The 15,541-nt window shown below is 44.6% G+C and overlaps 2 protein-coding genes across 3 annotated transcripts; one reads left to right on the top strand and one right to left on the bottom strand.

The window, feature by feature from the left end:
• Positions 1-228: 228 nt before the first annotated feature.
• On the bottom strand, positions 229-9,393 carry LOC108149449 (blastoderm-specific protein 25D). 2 transcript variants are annotated; one of them, XM_017277039.1, is made up of 8 exons: positions 8,785-9,393; positions 6,403-6,647; positions 5,683-5,914; positions 5,446-5,526; positions 2,667-4,431; positions 1,427-1,850; positions 1,241-1,352; positions 229-639 (listed from the first exon to the last, which is right to left on the bottom strand). In XM_017277039.1, exons 1-8 carry the CDS (start codon positions 9,038-9,040, stop codon positions 377-379), a joined length of 3,378 nt encoding a protein of 1,125 aa, XP_017132528.1. In that variant the 5' UTR covers positions 9,041-9,393; the 3' UTR covers positions 229-376. The 2 variants fall into 2 exon arrangements, with proteins under 2 accessions (XP_017132528.1, XP_017132530.1); XM_017277041.2 differs by lacking the exon at positions 5,446-5,526 and having other exon boundaries at positions 8,785-9,392.
• A 442-nt stretch (positions 9,394-9,835) lies between these two features.
• Positions 9,836-14,786, top strand: LOC108149497 (protein kinase 4). The gene is made up of 3 exons (XM_017277120.2): positions 9,836-11,055; positions 11,109-12,890; positions 13,469-14,786. Exons 1-3 carry the CDS (start codon positions 10,150-10,152, stop codon positions 14,192-14,194), a joined length of 3,414 nt encoding a protein of 1,137 aa, XP_017132609.1. The 5' UTR covers positions 9,836-10,149; the 3' UTR covers positions 14,195-14,786.
• Positions 14,787-15,541: the final 755 nt, after the last annotated feature.

Raw genomic sequence — 15,541 nt, 5'->3', positions numbered from 1 at the left:
TTAAGTTAGTCGTTTACTAGTTAATTGTGTTACGAATTGGTACACTAGTGTGGATTGTTCCTTTTTTTTGCGCGTGGGTGAGTTTAAGTTAGAGTTAACGTTAGGCTCAAAGTCACATTAGTTATTGCTGCGGTGCATTCGCGTGTCGAACAACATGCGTTCACATTCATTCACAAAAACGACGAGTATGCAAACTTAATCTACCGGCTGTTGTATATGGTCTAAACATTCATAACGATATATATATATATGTATATTGGTGCACGTTCGATGTCTGCTGATGCCAATGCTGATGCTGAGCACCCCTCCCCAGGTTGTCTTTTCTTTTCGTATATTTGGAAACTATAAACTATATCCGTTTGCCGTTAAAGGCAAACTAAGGCATGCCAGGCAGTCCGCCGCCCACAAGTCGGTGCTGCTGCTGCTGCTGTTGCTGCTGCTGGTGAATTAGGTTCACCCGCGCCCGCTGCTGCTCCAGCCGCTGCACTGTGGCGGTCAGATGAGAGTTCTCCACGTACAGGTCCTTCACCAGGATGTCGGCATTCTGCAGCCGTTGCGTCTGGTCGGCCAGCATAACACCCTGCGTCTCGATGCGGCTATGCAGATCGTTGAGCTCCACTTGATGCTGGCGCCAGGATTCTAAAGTAAAGTGAACAAATTGCTTAGAATCGTTTTTCAAAATCTTAATTTTGTATTCTTGCAGGGGGTATAACAGTTTCATTCAAAAGTTTGCGAACCTTTAAAGTAAATAAGATCATGATTACATTACACTCTTTTACTTTTTATAAGAATTTAATTTTAAATTGTTTAGTTTTTATATTAAAGTTTTATATAAATTCTTAAATTTAATTAATTTAAATTGTTCACTACATTTTTTAAACTAAAGCCCATCGATCATTTAGTTCTGTACTGTGCACCTTTTTTATATAGTTACCAAAACTAGGAACTACAAGATATTTCCTTAAAATTAATTGTTACTTTTAAATTTTTAAAAATATACGAAACTATATCTGGTGGTAAACTGTTTAGGATTTCTGATTTTGTTTTATTAAAATCAGTCAAGGATATCATAAAGCTTTTATAGGAACGATTGAATAATCCATCGGAAAATCGACACAGCTTCATAGATTTCAAACATAAAAGCATATAAATTAAAATATAGTCGTTTTTTAATATATTTTAATTTTCCAATAGCTTTAAGGGTATATAAAGTGTTATTCCTTTCTTGGTTTATACTCACGCTGCATCAGGGACTCGGTGTACTGCTGCTGCTGCTTGATGACGTTTTGCAGATGGCGATTTCGCAGCTCCAATTGGTTCAGTCGCTGCTGAAGCGTTGGGTGCGTTGTTCGCTGAGGGTAAATAGGTATATATGGCATATTAAATATAATTTACTACCCGAAAAAAGTCTTAAGTCCCAGCTCACCGCATAGGCCTTCTCGAGAACGGGTCTCGCCTCCTGCAACTGATGCAGTTCCATGACCAATCCATCTCTTTGCAGGCTCAAGTCCTTGATTTGCTCCTTGAGGGAGAGCTCAAAGAACTTGAGACGCTTCAGTTCCTCCTTCAGGGCCGAAGGACTACTGCACTTGTCGTGGCTAAGGCAAGACGCTTTACTGGTGGACTCAAAGCTCTTGTTGGATGCCGTCGACGAGGTCTCGCAGTCGGCGATCTCTCCCTCCGACGGAATTTGCTGCGGACTCTGTGCCCGCTTCGGTTTGCTGATGGGAGCAGGACCAGAGGGAGCGGCATTCGTGGTGCCACCACTGTTGGTGGGCGAAGGACCCGAAGGAGAGCTCTCGAAGGGCGTGGTGCTGAAGATGGATGTCTCCGAAGTGGTGAGGTTATTGCTGTTCAATCAAAAAGTAATGGAAAACCATCATACAAAGGGAAAGGTCATAGGGGTTTAGTCGGTTTAACAAAAAATAAGCAATATTTTCTTGACGCTGTTCCTAAAACTATTAAATTTTCCTGATAAATTAATCATTTATTCTTGTGGTCAATTTAAAAGTGTATATAAAAACAAAAAAACTATATTAAGATTGAACAAAACCAGACTCTCAAGTCACAACATTACCTTTGTAAAAAATTAAATTAAACCAGGCTTTCCTATATTTATATTTCAGTTCAGAGAAATTTTTGTAAAAAAAATCTAATCGACATAAAAGAAATTTACCATAAATCCTTGGTGAAAGTTATTTTTATCAGATCAGTCAAAGATTTTTATGGTTCCAATTCTATACAGCAAATAAGAAAATATTTACACAAAAAATGCATTGTTCTAAATCAGGCAGAGCACAATTCAAATAAAAGTCAAACGAAATCTATAAGTCTAAAATCAGAAATTGTTTTGGTGATTTTTATTGAAATGATAAATGAATTTCCTGTTTATTTCTAAAATTTCGATATTTTGAGGCATTTCTATATGAATATAAATTACATTTATTGAACAAGCACATACATACACTTAAAGTCTAAACAAGCTTAGATTAGATTAGACACATGTTAGAAGTGGGGGACAAAAGCAAAACATATATACAAGGTAGACAGTGCGGTGAATGAAGTTAATAAAGATTTCTTGAATGAAAGTAAAATTAAAATTAGTGGGGGACGCAGGACACACGGGGATGCACACACCAAGGACACACACAGAGATGCATACTCACCGGCTGGCTGTCTTGTGCGATGGTGAGCCTCCCAGCAGTTCGATGGCACTGGCGGTGGCCTCATCCCTGGCGTCAGCGAAGGACTTCGCTGGCTCCTGGATGGTGCTCTGCAGCCAGAGGTAGCTGATGGGCGAGCTGGCGGGACTCTTTCCCGCCTCGGCACTCAGTTGTGCCACCGACTCCGAGGTGAGTTCGCAGGCACCGGTGAGAATCTCCACACTCTCACCCAATCGCTGACGCAGATCCTCGATCTCGGACTGAAGGGAACCGATCTCCTGGGCCTTCTCCTCGAGCATTTGCATGGATGTGGAGCGCAAGTGGGCCGCCTCGGCCTCCAGTTCGGTGTACTGCTGCTCCAGCATGTCCCGCTCGTCGATGGGCGAGAGGCGGCCATCCTTGCTGAACTGCTCCTCGTACTCGCGCACCTTCTCCATCAGCTCGGTGAACTTCTTGTCGCTCTCGTGCTGCTCATCCTCGTAGATCTGGCGCTCCTTTTCGAACATTTGCCGCTCGTCGCTGAGCTTCGACTGCCAGTAGTCCTCGCAATCCTCGTAGGCGCGCTGCATTTGCTCCAGACTGGCCTCCAGCTCCTTGGAACGGCTTTCGGGCGTGAGAGATCTGCCTTCCTTGGCCGCCTTCAGTTCCGTTTCCAGTTCAGCTACCCGCTCCTTGAGCTTGTTCAGCTCCTCATCCTGGCTTTGACTTCGCTGCAGCTCGGAATTCAGAGCCAACCAATCGCCACTATTACTGGCATCACTTTGCTCACCCTCCGTGCACTTGCGCTGTTTTCCCAGCCGCGGACTCTCCTCGGTGAGATGGCTTTTGCTCGGCGAATCCCCACGCCTCTTGGTGGCCGTGGCAGCCGCTTCCTGATCCTCCAGCTTTTCCAGCTTTTCCTGCTTCTTGCCCTTGCTCTTCGAGCGGATTAGCTCGACATTGAGGCTCTCGATTTCGATGGTCAGTTCGTCAGTCTTGTCGCGCAGCTGGGCATTCTCCATTTGCAGGGCGGCCAGTTTCTCCATCAGCTGGAGCATCTCCTCCTCCTTGTCCTCGCTGTGCCTGCGCGGACGCAATGGACTGTGGTCGGGCGTGCCAGCGATGCTGCTGCTCGACCTTTGGGCCAGTTCCTGGTTGAGCTTTATGTTCTGCTCGAGCAGCTCGGTGAGTTGAAGGTGCGCCTTCTGCTGCTCCGTCTCCAGCTCTGAGTTCTCAGCGCGCACCAGTTCGAGATCCGTTTTCAGACGGATCTCCTCCTGCTCCAGCGATTTGAGCTGCGCCTCCAGCTTGCCCGTCATGCTGGTCCAGTGATCGCGATCATTGCTCATCCGCAGCGTCATCTCCCGCACCATGCTGGCGTGTCGTTGCTCCAGCAGCTGCACCTGCTGCTTGGAGCTGTCCTCCAGCGAGGCATGCCGCTCGTCCACTTCCACGGCCAGCATAGCCACCCTCTGGTTGGCCGCCTTGTTGTCGGCCCTCAGCTTGCAGTTCTCCTCGTGCTGCTGGCGATAGGCCATCCGGTAGTTAGCCAGTTCGGTGGCCTGCAGCACAGCCAAGGCACGCAGCATGTGCGACTGCTCCTGATCGCCCTCCAGTCCTCGCAGCTCCTCCTCCAGCGCCTTGGTCAGCTGCTGCAGGTTCACCTCCTCGTCCTCGTCGAAGCCGAGAATGTGGAGCAGGGTGCGACTGTTGGGAATGCTGGCCAGCTCCCAGGCCTCCATGATGCTGGCCACACTGATCGTCTCCAGCTGCTGTGGCGTCACGGTGTCTGCAAGTCATGGCAATCAGCAATTAACGTGGGTCGGTTAATATCAAGTTGTTGCTCTTCTGTTTATATACACATTTAAATTATATAGCCCGAGATACCAAAAGGGTGTGGAATCGGAATTGGGAACGGGAATGGATGTGGGAGTGGATGTGGATGTGGATGTCAATGGTGGAAGCGAAAGCGTCGAAGGTTCGCTGTTTCCCTTTATTAATTAACCTAATTATAAATGGCTGTATTGACTAGAGAATCAAACATAAATCTTTTGAAAAATATTAATGTATTCATATAAAAAAACTAACATTTTTATTTTAGAAGAATTTAAGAAATGTTAATTAAGTTAATCCATTAATATAATGGTTTAAGTTTATCCATTAATATAATTAATAATATTGATTTCTTTAAGTCTCCCTAAGCAATCAGAGGAACATGTAAATAACTTTTGTAATTAAGAACTCAGTTTACTTACTAGCTTGGGTCTAATCGATTTATAAATTTAAAAAGGGAGTTAGTGGCCTAATGATAACTTAACGAAATGAAAAAGCAAAAGCATGATTTAAATAGAAAAAATGATTTTAAAATGTAAAAAAGAAAAAATAAATTTGGGAAAGCAGCCTATCAATCGGTAGATAAAACTAAATGAGAACTTTTGCTTAATATTAAACCAATTATATATTAAAATATATTTAATACAACAATAGTTTTGAAAACAATAATTACTTTTTCGTAAATCTTGATTAAAACTTCATTTGAACAAGCACAGTAGATGGTGGATCTACCATCTGTTGATATATTGATTGAGTTTTAATTTCGTCAACGATTTCCAACTTTATTAGGGGTAGGTATTTTGGGATGTATGTGATTATACGTAGAACGAATCAACATGTGCGGCTACATAGGGTGCGATTAGATACCGAAAGACTTGGGTTGGGGGGTATTCGGTGGGTGTGTGTTTGGGTTTGGGTGTGTGTGGGGTTGTGTGGGGATGTTGACAATTGCTCGAGGGAGCGCACAAACCTTTGCAACATGACCAACGGCCGCCGTGGTAGCATCTCCGGTGCTCGGACGACGGTGCGGAATTGGTGGCCAGGTGATGGCCTACGGTGTGTACCGACAACAAGTGTTTTGCATTGGTAATTGCTCTTGCTTCAAACGTAATTGGGGCATTTTGGCCTAACAACAACAGTGGGTGGCAGGGGCAGAGGGGTCGGCTAAACTGGGAATCAGCGTGGTTGTTCGCGAGTGGTAACTTACCCAGGGATTCCACGCTGCTGTTGTGCTGCGTCTGGCTCTGGATGGACAGCTGCTTCAGCTTGGAGGCAGCCGTCGGCGAGGAAGTCACTCCCGTGGCGGTGTTGTGCATCTTGGAGTGAAGAATCCTGCGTGCCGGCAGCGAAGCGCATCTCTTCAGTTTACTGCCACTGGTGTGGACGGATCGCAGGCGTCGACTGCCAGGAAGATCACTTTGGGACGATGATCGTTGGACCTGTAAAGATTCAGTATGGGATATTTTTAATACAGATCTTTATTACAAACGATTTGTTTACATTTTTTTTATAGATATGCAAAAGAAATTTATGTTTTTTACGATTTTAAACAAAGAAAACATGCCATATAGTATTTTAAGACTGTAATATTTGTGGATTTTTGCTCTTGAATAACAATTCTATCATTGAAGAATTTTAAATTACATTGTATAAGAGACATCATTAATCATCGTTAATGAAAATTAGGTCGATTAAGACCTAATATATTAAAACTTTAAGCTTAATGAAGGTAAAATTACAAATCCCAAACAAACACTTAAATGTATTATTTTCCCTTTTTATAACATGACGTTACTTAGTCACTTTCTACTGTACTAGCATTAAGTAATTACGATTCAGAAGCAAAATGTGTTGACTTTGCTGCTTTCGCTTACAGAACCAGAAGTTGTACGGCCACTTTGTACGTGACATAACGTTCGCCACTCACCTGAGCTCCCAGCTCATCACAGCCGTTGAGACTCCGCTGCTTCTGCTGCTGCTGCAGCTGATCCTCATCCGTGTTGTCCGAATCCGTGACGGATAGCTCGTAGATGCCGTGATGCGGCCTGGACCGACGTCCGTATTTCTTGGATCCCACAATGAGTTTGGGTGACACTTCGCGATCGGAGGACTCCGGCGGACTCTCAATATATGTGCTGGTTAGGGGCTCATCCGTGATCACCAGCGAACGCTCTGCAAGATTCAACAAGTATAGGTTAGTAGAGAATTGAAGGAGTTGTATGGATCTCAGGTGAGTACCAAAGCGAGCGGCTAACTTCAGAATTATTGGATCTGTTGTGTGTCCGCCAGATTGGCGGTAATACAAACGCGTTCCCATTTCGATTGAGACTAAACTGTCCAAATGAATGGGTTGTCTATTTATGCAGCATCTCGCCGGCTACCTGATAATAACAGGATCAGGACCAGTATCAGGTAGCCAAAAGCAACAGTTGTGGGTCGTAAAAAATTAGCAATTGCATCTTTGCATTTATGACCGTCAGCTGTCGACGCGCTAATCCGCGAACTGATTATGATATTCGTACCCTTATGGCATCCTGTTTTGTCTAGAAATTTCTAAAGCAGATAAGGAAGCGGCCCCGAAGAACATATTGTTATCCTTGATCAGCATAAGTGTGCCTCCTTATGCAAATTAGGCTTAATATTTTCGGGCAGAGTAAATTATACTATATGTTACATATGTATGCAAAGCTACTATAAGAATACTAGAGTGGTTTAGATCAGCACATCTCTTTTGATTTTAAGGAATTTATATCAAATTTATAAATCGAGGGTACAATTTAGCTATACAAATGTTATTAATTTTAATGAAGTGCAATTGGTATTGTATTTTAATCGCAATACCAAAGCATATAGGAATATCCTAATTATGACCTGCAAGGGATCAGAATTGGAGTTTTTTCGTTAATATTATTGGAAAATGTGTCTAAAAAATGTATATTAATACAATTTTTAAGTAAGTATCCAATAATATGTTAAAAGCTGGGTAACTTAACTGTTTTCTATGATATTGGGGATCTATTTTAACTATGTTAAATTTAATACAATATGCGCTATAACATTTTTAACAAGAAAGAAAGCAAACTTCGGCAAGCCGAAGTTCATATACCCTTGCAGCTATTGCAAGAATTAAACATTTTTGAAAACATTCAAATTATATGTTTATGTATATGTATATGTTTAAAAACATTGAAGCTATGATGATTTGCAGCTCAATTATTTGAAAGTTATTTTATATATTTTTATTATTTCTAAGGGAGCTATATGATATAGACGTCCGATTTTGATAAAATTTAAACTATAATTCTGAAATATTTAACCATTGCTATATGTCGAAGAACTAAACAAAAAAATAATAAACAGAAAAGTTATAATTTTTTTCATTTATTTTTCCGATTGTTCCTATGGGAGCTATATGATATAGTCGTCCGACTTTGATGAAATTTAAACCGTAAATCGGAAATATGTAACCATTACTAAATGTCGAAGAACTAAACAAAAAATTGAAAAACAGCAAAGTTCTAATTTTTTTCATTTATTTTTCCGATTGTTCCTATGGGAGCTATATGCTATAGTCGACCGATTTTGATGAAATTTAAACCGTAAATCGGAAATATTTAACCATTACTAAATGTCGAAGAACTAAACAAAGAATTAAAAAACAGCAAAGTTATAATTTTTTTTCATTTATTTTTCCGATTGTTCCTATGGGAAATATATGCTATAGTCGTCCGATCCGGCTCGTTCCGACTTATATACTACCTGGAATAGAAAGACAACTTTTGGGAAAGTTTCATGCAGATAGCTTTAAAACTGAGAGACTAGTTTGCATATAAACGGACGGACAGACGGACAGACGGACGGACAGACGGACATGGCTAGATCGACTCGCCTAGTGATGCTGATCAAGAATATATATACTTTATAGGGTCGGAGATGTCTCCACTGCGTTGCAAACTTCTGACTGAAATTATAATACCCTCTGCAAGGGTATAAAAATAATGAATCCTGTATTGAATGCAAATCTTTTTTTTCTATACCATGCTTACTGCTAAAAACCAGATTGTGAAAAATGGTGGCCAAGCGGGAGGTATTTTCTGATTCCTACTCGCTGACAAAATTGAATTACTATCTTTAATAACTGTAATTTGTTATTATCTGATATTGCTTGAAGGGTAATTAAATCACCATTACAGATAGACGTACATATGTTATTGTTTTATGAGAACCTTTCGGGGTATAGCTTATTAAGTATATTTCATAAGCTATATCGTAGGGTATTCCCAGTTTAGGTGAACCCATGTTTTCTCACCCATAAATCCCGATGACGTCGTGCCATCGAACTCCGATCCGAGAAAGTTGAGCAGCGCCTCCTTGAACTGGGCAAAGGACACGCCCAGTTTGTGGCTGCCGCCCAGACTGGCGATCAAAGCGGATCCTTGATCCCGCAGTTCCAGCAGGGAGCAGAGTTTCAGCAGGGACTTCTCGTCCAGCAGGCCACATTGCGTCTCACAGCTGCGGAACATTTGGTAGAGCTTCTGCTCGTACGGATCGGCGGATACCTCCATTATCCGTATCCCGGGGGATTCAGTTTGCGGCCGGTGAAATCGATTGAGGTTCACAAATTTCTTCTTTTCTTTTGGGGGGAGAAATCCACGGGACGCAGTCAGGGGTCGAAAACAAAAAAAATAATCGAAAATCTACGTGCGTGGGTGGGCGGGGGAATGGGAATTACGCGTGATTTTGGACTGCCGGACAATTGCGGGGTTACTAATTCTCCTAATCTATGATATGCACTTGGGAACGAAAAACATAAACACTCGCGCTTTTGCGGTTTTTTTGTGGGGATAGCGTAATTTCTGGCGAGTTGATAAAAAAAACAATAATGCAGTAATACCACGGTGGCGCCTTCTGGCGGCCAATACGCGAACTTCGGGTAGGGATGGAACCATCGGGCGCTAGCGTGACTGAGGCACATATCGGTTAGCAGCTATCGGGTTGGAAGCGTGAGTGTTTATTTATATATTTTTAATTCAGATTTGATTCCCTATGATTTAAAACAGAATAGATATTTTCTCAGATTTCTGAGCTCAGATAAAATTTCTCTTGCATAGGTTTTTTGGTTTTTGCTCAACTTTTTAGTTATACAATTTATTCAAAATATATAATAAAATTAAGTTCTATTATAGCTGGAATAAAATTATAACTAATAAGTAATTTGTACGTAACTGAAACATAATCCTTATTTTAAACAATTAATTTTCTTTATTTATTGCGTAGTTTTAAAAACACAACAACACGTTTCTACCGCACTATCGATAGCAGCCATCTGTAATCATCGCCAACAGCACGCAGTCGATAGTGCTATCGATTATTTTGCAGCACTAATAAATTCCATTTGCAAGCTAAAAAATAGGAAAAAATAAAAATATCTTTGATCGCAGCCAGCTAGTGGAAAACCGAACGGAAAATCATGTGTCACCGGTGCCAGCGGACGAAGGCCCGGGATTAACTGAGTGGGTGCACCCATATCCAGACCGAACGGATAGCAGCGCACTACTCATCGAAATTCGAGACTTCCCCGAGTGGACCAACGAAACCGCAGCAGAGAGACTCGCCTCCCGTTTGTTTGCATTACGGCACGGCGGGATCAGGGGATTCCCCGTCCGGCTGAGATATGGCCATGCACTCGTACATGCGCCAGGGATCGGGATCGGGATCCGGAGGAGCAGGCGCAGGAGTCGTACCAGCTGGAGCACCGCCGCTGGCCAGTCCCGACGAGATGCACGGCTTCCTGAAGGACAAGCAGGCGTGGGAGCACGCCATCTCCTTGTACCAGGGTCCGGATCCCCTCGATCACTGGTACAACTACATCTGCTGGTACGAGAATCATGCGCACAGCGATCCGGAACTCAAGTACCGCGAAACTCTGGAACGCTGTCTGACGGTCTACGAGCACAACGACTACTACCGGCAGGATGCCCGTCTGGTGCGGCTGTGGCTGAAGTACATAGCCATGCAGACGGATCCACTGCACTTCTACCAGGTGCTCTTCCAGCGGGGAACCGGTCGCCAGGTGGCCGCCTTCTACATTGGCTGGGCCGCCTACTATGAGTCGCGCGAGGAGTTCAAGGATGCGGAGGCGGTCTTTAACTTGGCCTTCCAGGAGAAGGCCCAGAGCAATTCCGAGCTGCAACATGCTCACACAAAGTTCAACTATGCCAGGTCGCTGTTCCACCAGCGACAACAACAGCAACAGCAGCAGCATCAGCAACAGCATCCCCAGCCGGATGCACTGCAGCAACTAACAAACTACGCACAGCAGCAGCTGCCGCAGAGCTACCCACCACCACCACCACCACAACAACATCAACAACAACAACACCGTCCCCAGCCATATCAGCAGAATGTCTATCAGCAATATCATCCGCAGGCGCAGCAACATCCAGCCACACAGCCACATCAGGCGGCGCCACAGCCGCTGGCCTATCAGCAGACACACTACCAGGAGCAGCCACGCTATGAGCCACATCCGGCGCCTCAGCCGCCAATCCACGTCCAGCAATATGCTCCAGTGGCAGAGGTGAGCCTCACAAGTACATTTACAAAGCTGTTACTCAACTATTTCCCTTTTAGCCCCACTATGCACCTGCCCAGCAGCAACAGTTGCCGCCACCACAACAGCCTGCAGCACAGCAGCAACATCCACAACAGCAGCAGCAGCCCCAGCTGCAGCAGCAACAACACAATGGCAACGGCAATGGCAATCCTGCGCCTCAGCCAAATCCTCCACCGGCGGAAAGCGAAGTGGCTGGCCTGCGTTTGCCGCGCAATTTCCACGCCTACGGGCGCAACAACCATGAGACCTGGAAGCCAGCGTTGACGCTCGAAGAGCCGGATGATCCTTCGCGGGTGTGCCACTATGCCAAGCAGTTGGTCTATCCCCCGGGCGCAGGCATCGAGTACAGTCCCGAGGAGATACTAGCCCGCAAGTTCAAGCAGCTGATGGAGCAGAAGGCCAAGCCAGCGGAACAGCCAGCTGAACAGCAACAGCAAACTCTATATGATTCCTACGAGTCGCAGACATCCTACTACATGACTGCCGTGGATGGAGCTCTCTACGGGCAGAACAACAGCAGTGGCCCGGAGAATACGGGCGAGGAGGATGAGGACAACGAGGCGGAGGAAGGTGAAGAGGAGGAGGAGGAGGAAGAAGGCGCCGCGGGTAATGAGGATGACGACTCCGATGAGGTGGAGGAGGAGGAGGACGACGATGAAGAGGAGGAGGAGGAGCACAGCGAACCCTACACCAATGGCGTGCAATTCAGTGCGCAAACCACTTTCGAGCAGGAGAACCGCTCAATAAAGATCAAGTTCAGAAAGGAGCCCAGCAGCACCTACAGTGCCTACACCATTGAGAATGTCTACCAGCAGCAGCAACAGCATCAACATCATCATCAGCAGCAGCAGCAGCCGCATCATCAGCAGCAGCAACATTATCAGGTTATCCAGCAGGTGCCGCCGCAAGCCGTTCATCATCCTCAGCCGCCGGAACCTGCGCCCGCTTCTCCCATTCCCATCCAGCGTCAGCGCAACGGTGGCGGCCAGCATCACCACTTCCATCCCTACATGTTGGGCCAGACCTCGACGCCCAAGAGCGAGGCGAATGGCTATCGTCGGGCACGCACCAAAGTCAAACGCAGCAAGTTCCAGCCGGATCTCTGCAGCAACAGCAACTCGGCCTCCTCGGCGGCGGATGTGGTGACGGCCAGCTCGAGTAGTGTGGCTGCTCCGGTTGCGCCGGGTGCTCAATTCAACGACAATGCCAACTTCTCGTTCTCCAGCGCCACCGCTTTGGACAATTCAAATAGCTCGCTGGCCTTGGCCGTGGACAGGCTCAACTTCCGCGACTCATCGCAACAGCAAATCCTCAATCCGGTCAATAAGACCCTACAGACGCACAACAACAACAATAACACCAGCAACAACAATAATGGCACCAGCACACTGGCCGATTTCTCCACGTTCCAGGAGAACTCCTACTTTGCCACCCAGCACGATACGGAGGCTCAGGAGAGGCGGCTATCGAAGGCCAAGGAAACGATTGCCCGCCATTTGGCCAAGGAGGCCATTGATCCGTTCAACAGCGAACTGTGCCGCGCCTTCCTCGCCAAGCTGGACTTTCCGGGCGATCACGATGCCCATGCCAGCTACAAGATTGTGCAAACGCCACTGCCAAAAATTTCCAACACGCGCACGCTGAACGTCCTCGAGGGCGTCACCTTCAACATCGACAAGGAGGTGGGTCGCGGCTCGTACGGCTCCGTGTACAAAGCCACCGATTCGCGCACCGGCAATGTCGTGGCGCTCAAGTACCAGAAGCCCCCAAACACCTGGGAGATTTACATATGTGATCAGGTGAGGATCGGTTAACATAGTTTTAACATTGCTTTGAGTGTCACTTCAATTAAAAAAGAGCATTTGAAAAAAATGTGCATTCTTTAAAAACATTTAAATGTTGTTGACAACAAGAAATATTCTACAATTTACAAATTATATTTGTAAATATCAAATATTTAAGGATAACCTGAAGAAATCTAGTCAATTTGGACTTAAATATCAATTATTAATTATTTATCCAAAAAGTATTTTATTTGTTTATCAACATATTTTATTTGCCACTTAAAATTAACAGACTGTTTTATTAAATTAATTATTATTGTTTCTAAGTCTACTAACTGTCTAGAAATTACAAGTATTTAAAGACTAATAAAATAAATCTAGTCAAGTTGTATAAAGATAGTTATGCCAAATTTTATTAAAAAGGTTTTTTTGTATTTACAAATATTTGCCAGATATTTGCATAAATAGTTATTTTTTAAAAATGGTTGTATTAAAAAAATTCCTTTTACCTTGGATTAATATATTATTTTTGCAACACACTAAGATAAATAATCAACTGCCAGTAAAAATTAATAAAAATTTCTATATTTTAGGTGCTGAAACGCATCAGGGAGCCGGAGGTGTTGCCCGGCCTGATGGACATTTCCACGGCGATCATCGCCCCCAATGCTAGCCTAATAGCCACCGAGTTCTCGCCGTTTGGATCGCTGTTGGACATCAACAACAAGATCCGGCAGGCCACCACCAAGGTGATGCACGAATCGCTGGTGATGCACTTCTCGGCGCAGATCTGCAACATCGTGGACCACCTGCACCGCCAGCACATCATCCATGCGGACATAAAGCCGGACAACTTCCTGCTGATGCGCGTGCCCAATGTGGACAGTCCGTTGCCGTCGCTGCGACTGATTGACTTTGGGTGCGCCATCGATATGACCCTGTTTCCGGACGCGGAGCGCACCAAGTTCCGCAAGGTGGTGCAAACGGACGGCTTCACCTGCATCGAGATGCAGGAGGGGCGCAGTTGGTCCTACGAGACGGATCTCTTTTGCATTGCGGCCACCGTGCATGTGATGCTCTTTGGCGACTACATGCAGCCGCAGAAGAAGGGCTCCAGCTGGGACATCCGCCAGAAGCTGCCGCGCTACCTCAAAAAGCATGTGTGGACCAAGTTCTTTGGCGAACTGCTCAACATGGAGGCGGACAAACTGCCCGCTCTGCAGGAGATGCGACTGATCTTCGAGGAGGAGGCGTACCGCATGGACTCCGAGCTCCAGAAGCAGATACGCGCCCTATCCAACATCCTGCATCGACGATAACCAACCTATTACTATTACTCTTTTTTTAAATTTGTACGTATAACTCTGTTGTTGACCAAGTCACCCAAACTTCAATCTACCATCATTTCCACACTCTTTGAAGAAGAGAAAACCAAAATCCTCCAACTTGGTTGAATTTGTTTTCCCCATTTTGGCTAAAACAAAACTTTTTAGTTTAGGTTAGTTCTCTAAAAAGAACACACCCCTTGCTTAACTTAAATATTTAATCTTTCTATACTTTATTTATTGTTTCGATGCCAAAAAGTAAAAAAAAAACAGGAAAGCGGAGGAAAAACAAGAGCATTAGTACGCTACGAAATTCAAAATCAATGTAAATATTAGGCACAGACTCGATCAAAACGAAGATTGGCAAAATGAGTTTGTGAAAGAAAAACGAAAACAGCCGAAAACCCCGTGGATTTAAAATGTAATTTTTTTAATGTACAGCAACCAGACAACAACAGTATATTGAAGGCAATGTAAAAAGGAAACGTCGTACATATGTTTAAGATGAAACCATGCTGTACTATTGAGTAATATATAAAGATCTTTAAATAATAGTGAATAAATTGACGAAATGTTAACGCAAAAACCATAAAAATCGAACCGAGAAAAAGGAAAGCAGCAGCAGAGGTAACCCAGTTTCATAAATCAAATGCCAAAGTGGCAAACGTATAATGTGTGTTGCAGCCAGGCAATTGTCAATTAAGTAGGGGCATGCAACAAGTAACAGCAGCAGCAGCAACAGCGGCAGCATCAACAACAATGGTGCGCTTGACCCACTTTTCCTTTTTGCCAGTCAACCAAACGGCAAACAATTTCCACCAAGCGACTGGAAAAAGTTGCAACTTTTCATGCAACACACAAACACACACACACACTTGGATTGTTGGAAAAGCTGCAACAGGCAGACAAAGTCAAAGTCGACGCCTGCGCTGCTGCTTTTTGTTGCTAGTTGCTGGTGGGTTGTTGCTAGTTGCTAGTGGCTTGTTGCTTATTGCCTGTTGCACTGTTGCTCGTTGCTTGCTGCTCGTTCGCCAAGTGAAAGTAAAGTGGGACAAATGCAATTATTATTGCATCTAGTAACCGACTTAGAAGTCGTGGCTCGAAACTGCAGTTTGCAGTTGGCATTTTGCAGTTGGCAGTTTGCAGTTGGAAAGTTGCTCTGCCGGCGTCGCTTTTACACAATATTTTATTTAATCAAATTGCAAAGAGAAAATTGCAGCAGGCGATTTGGCGAAAAACTTTCTATTTTTTTTGTGTGTCGACCGACTGCAACGGCAACGGCAACGTCAGCTGCCAGCGGCATTAGATATTTGCGGATTGTTTTGCATTTTGCATGCGATA

The sequence above is a fragment of the Drosophila elegans genome, unplaced genomic scaffold (genome assembly GCF_018152505.1).
Source record: "Drosophila elegans isolate 14027-0461.03 unplaced genomic scaffold, ASM1815250v1 contig_814, whole genome shotgun sequence".
Taxonomy (NCBI): domain Eukaryota; kingdom Metazoa; phylum Arthropoda; class Insecta; order Diptera; family Drosophilidae; genus Drosophila; species Drosophila elegans.
Note: the sequence above shows the minus strand (reverse complement) of the source record. Positions and strands in the feature narration are given on the sequence as shown.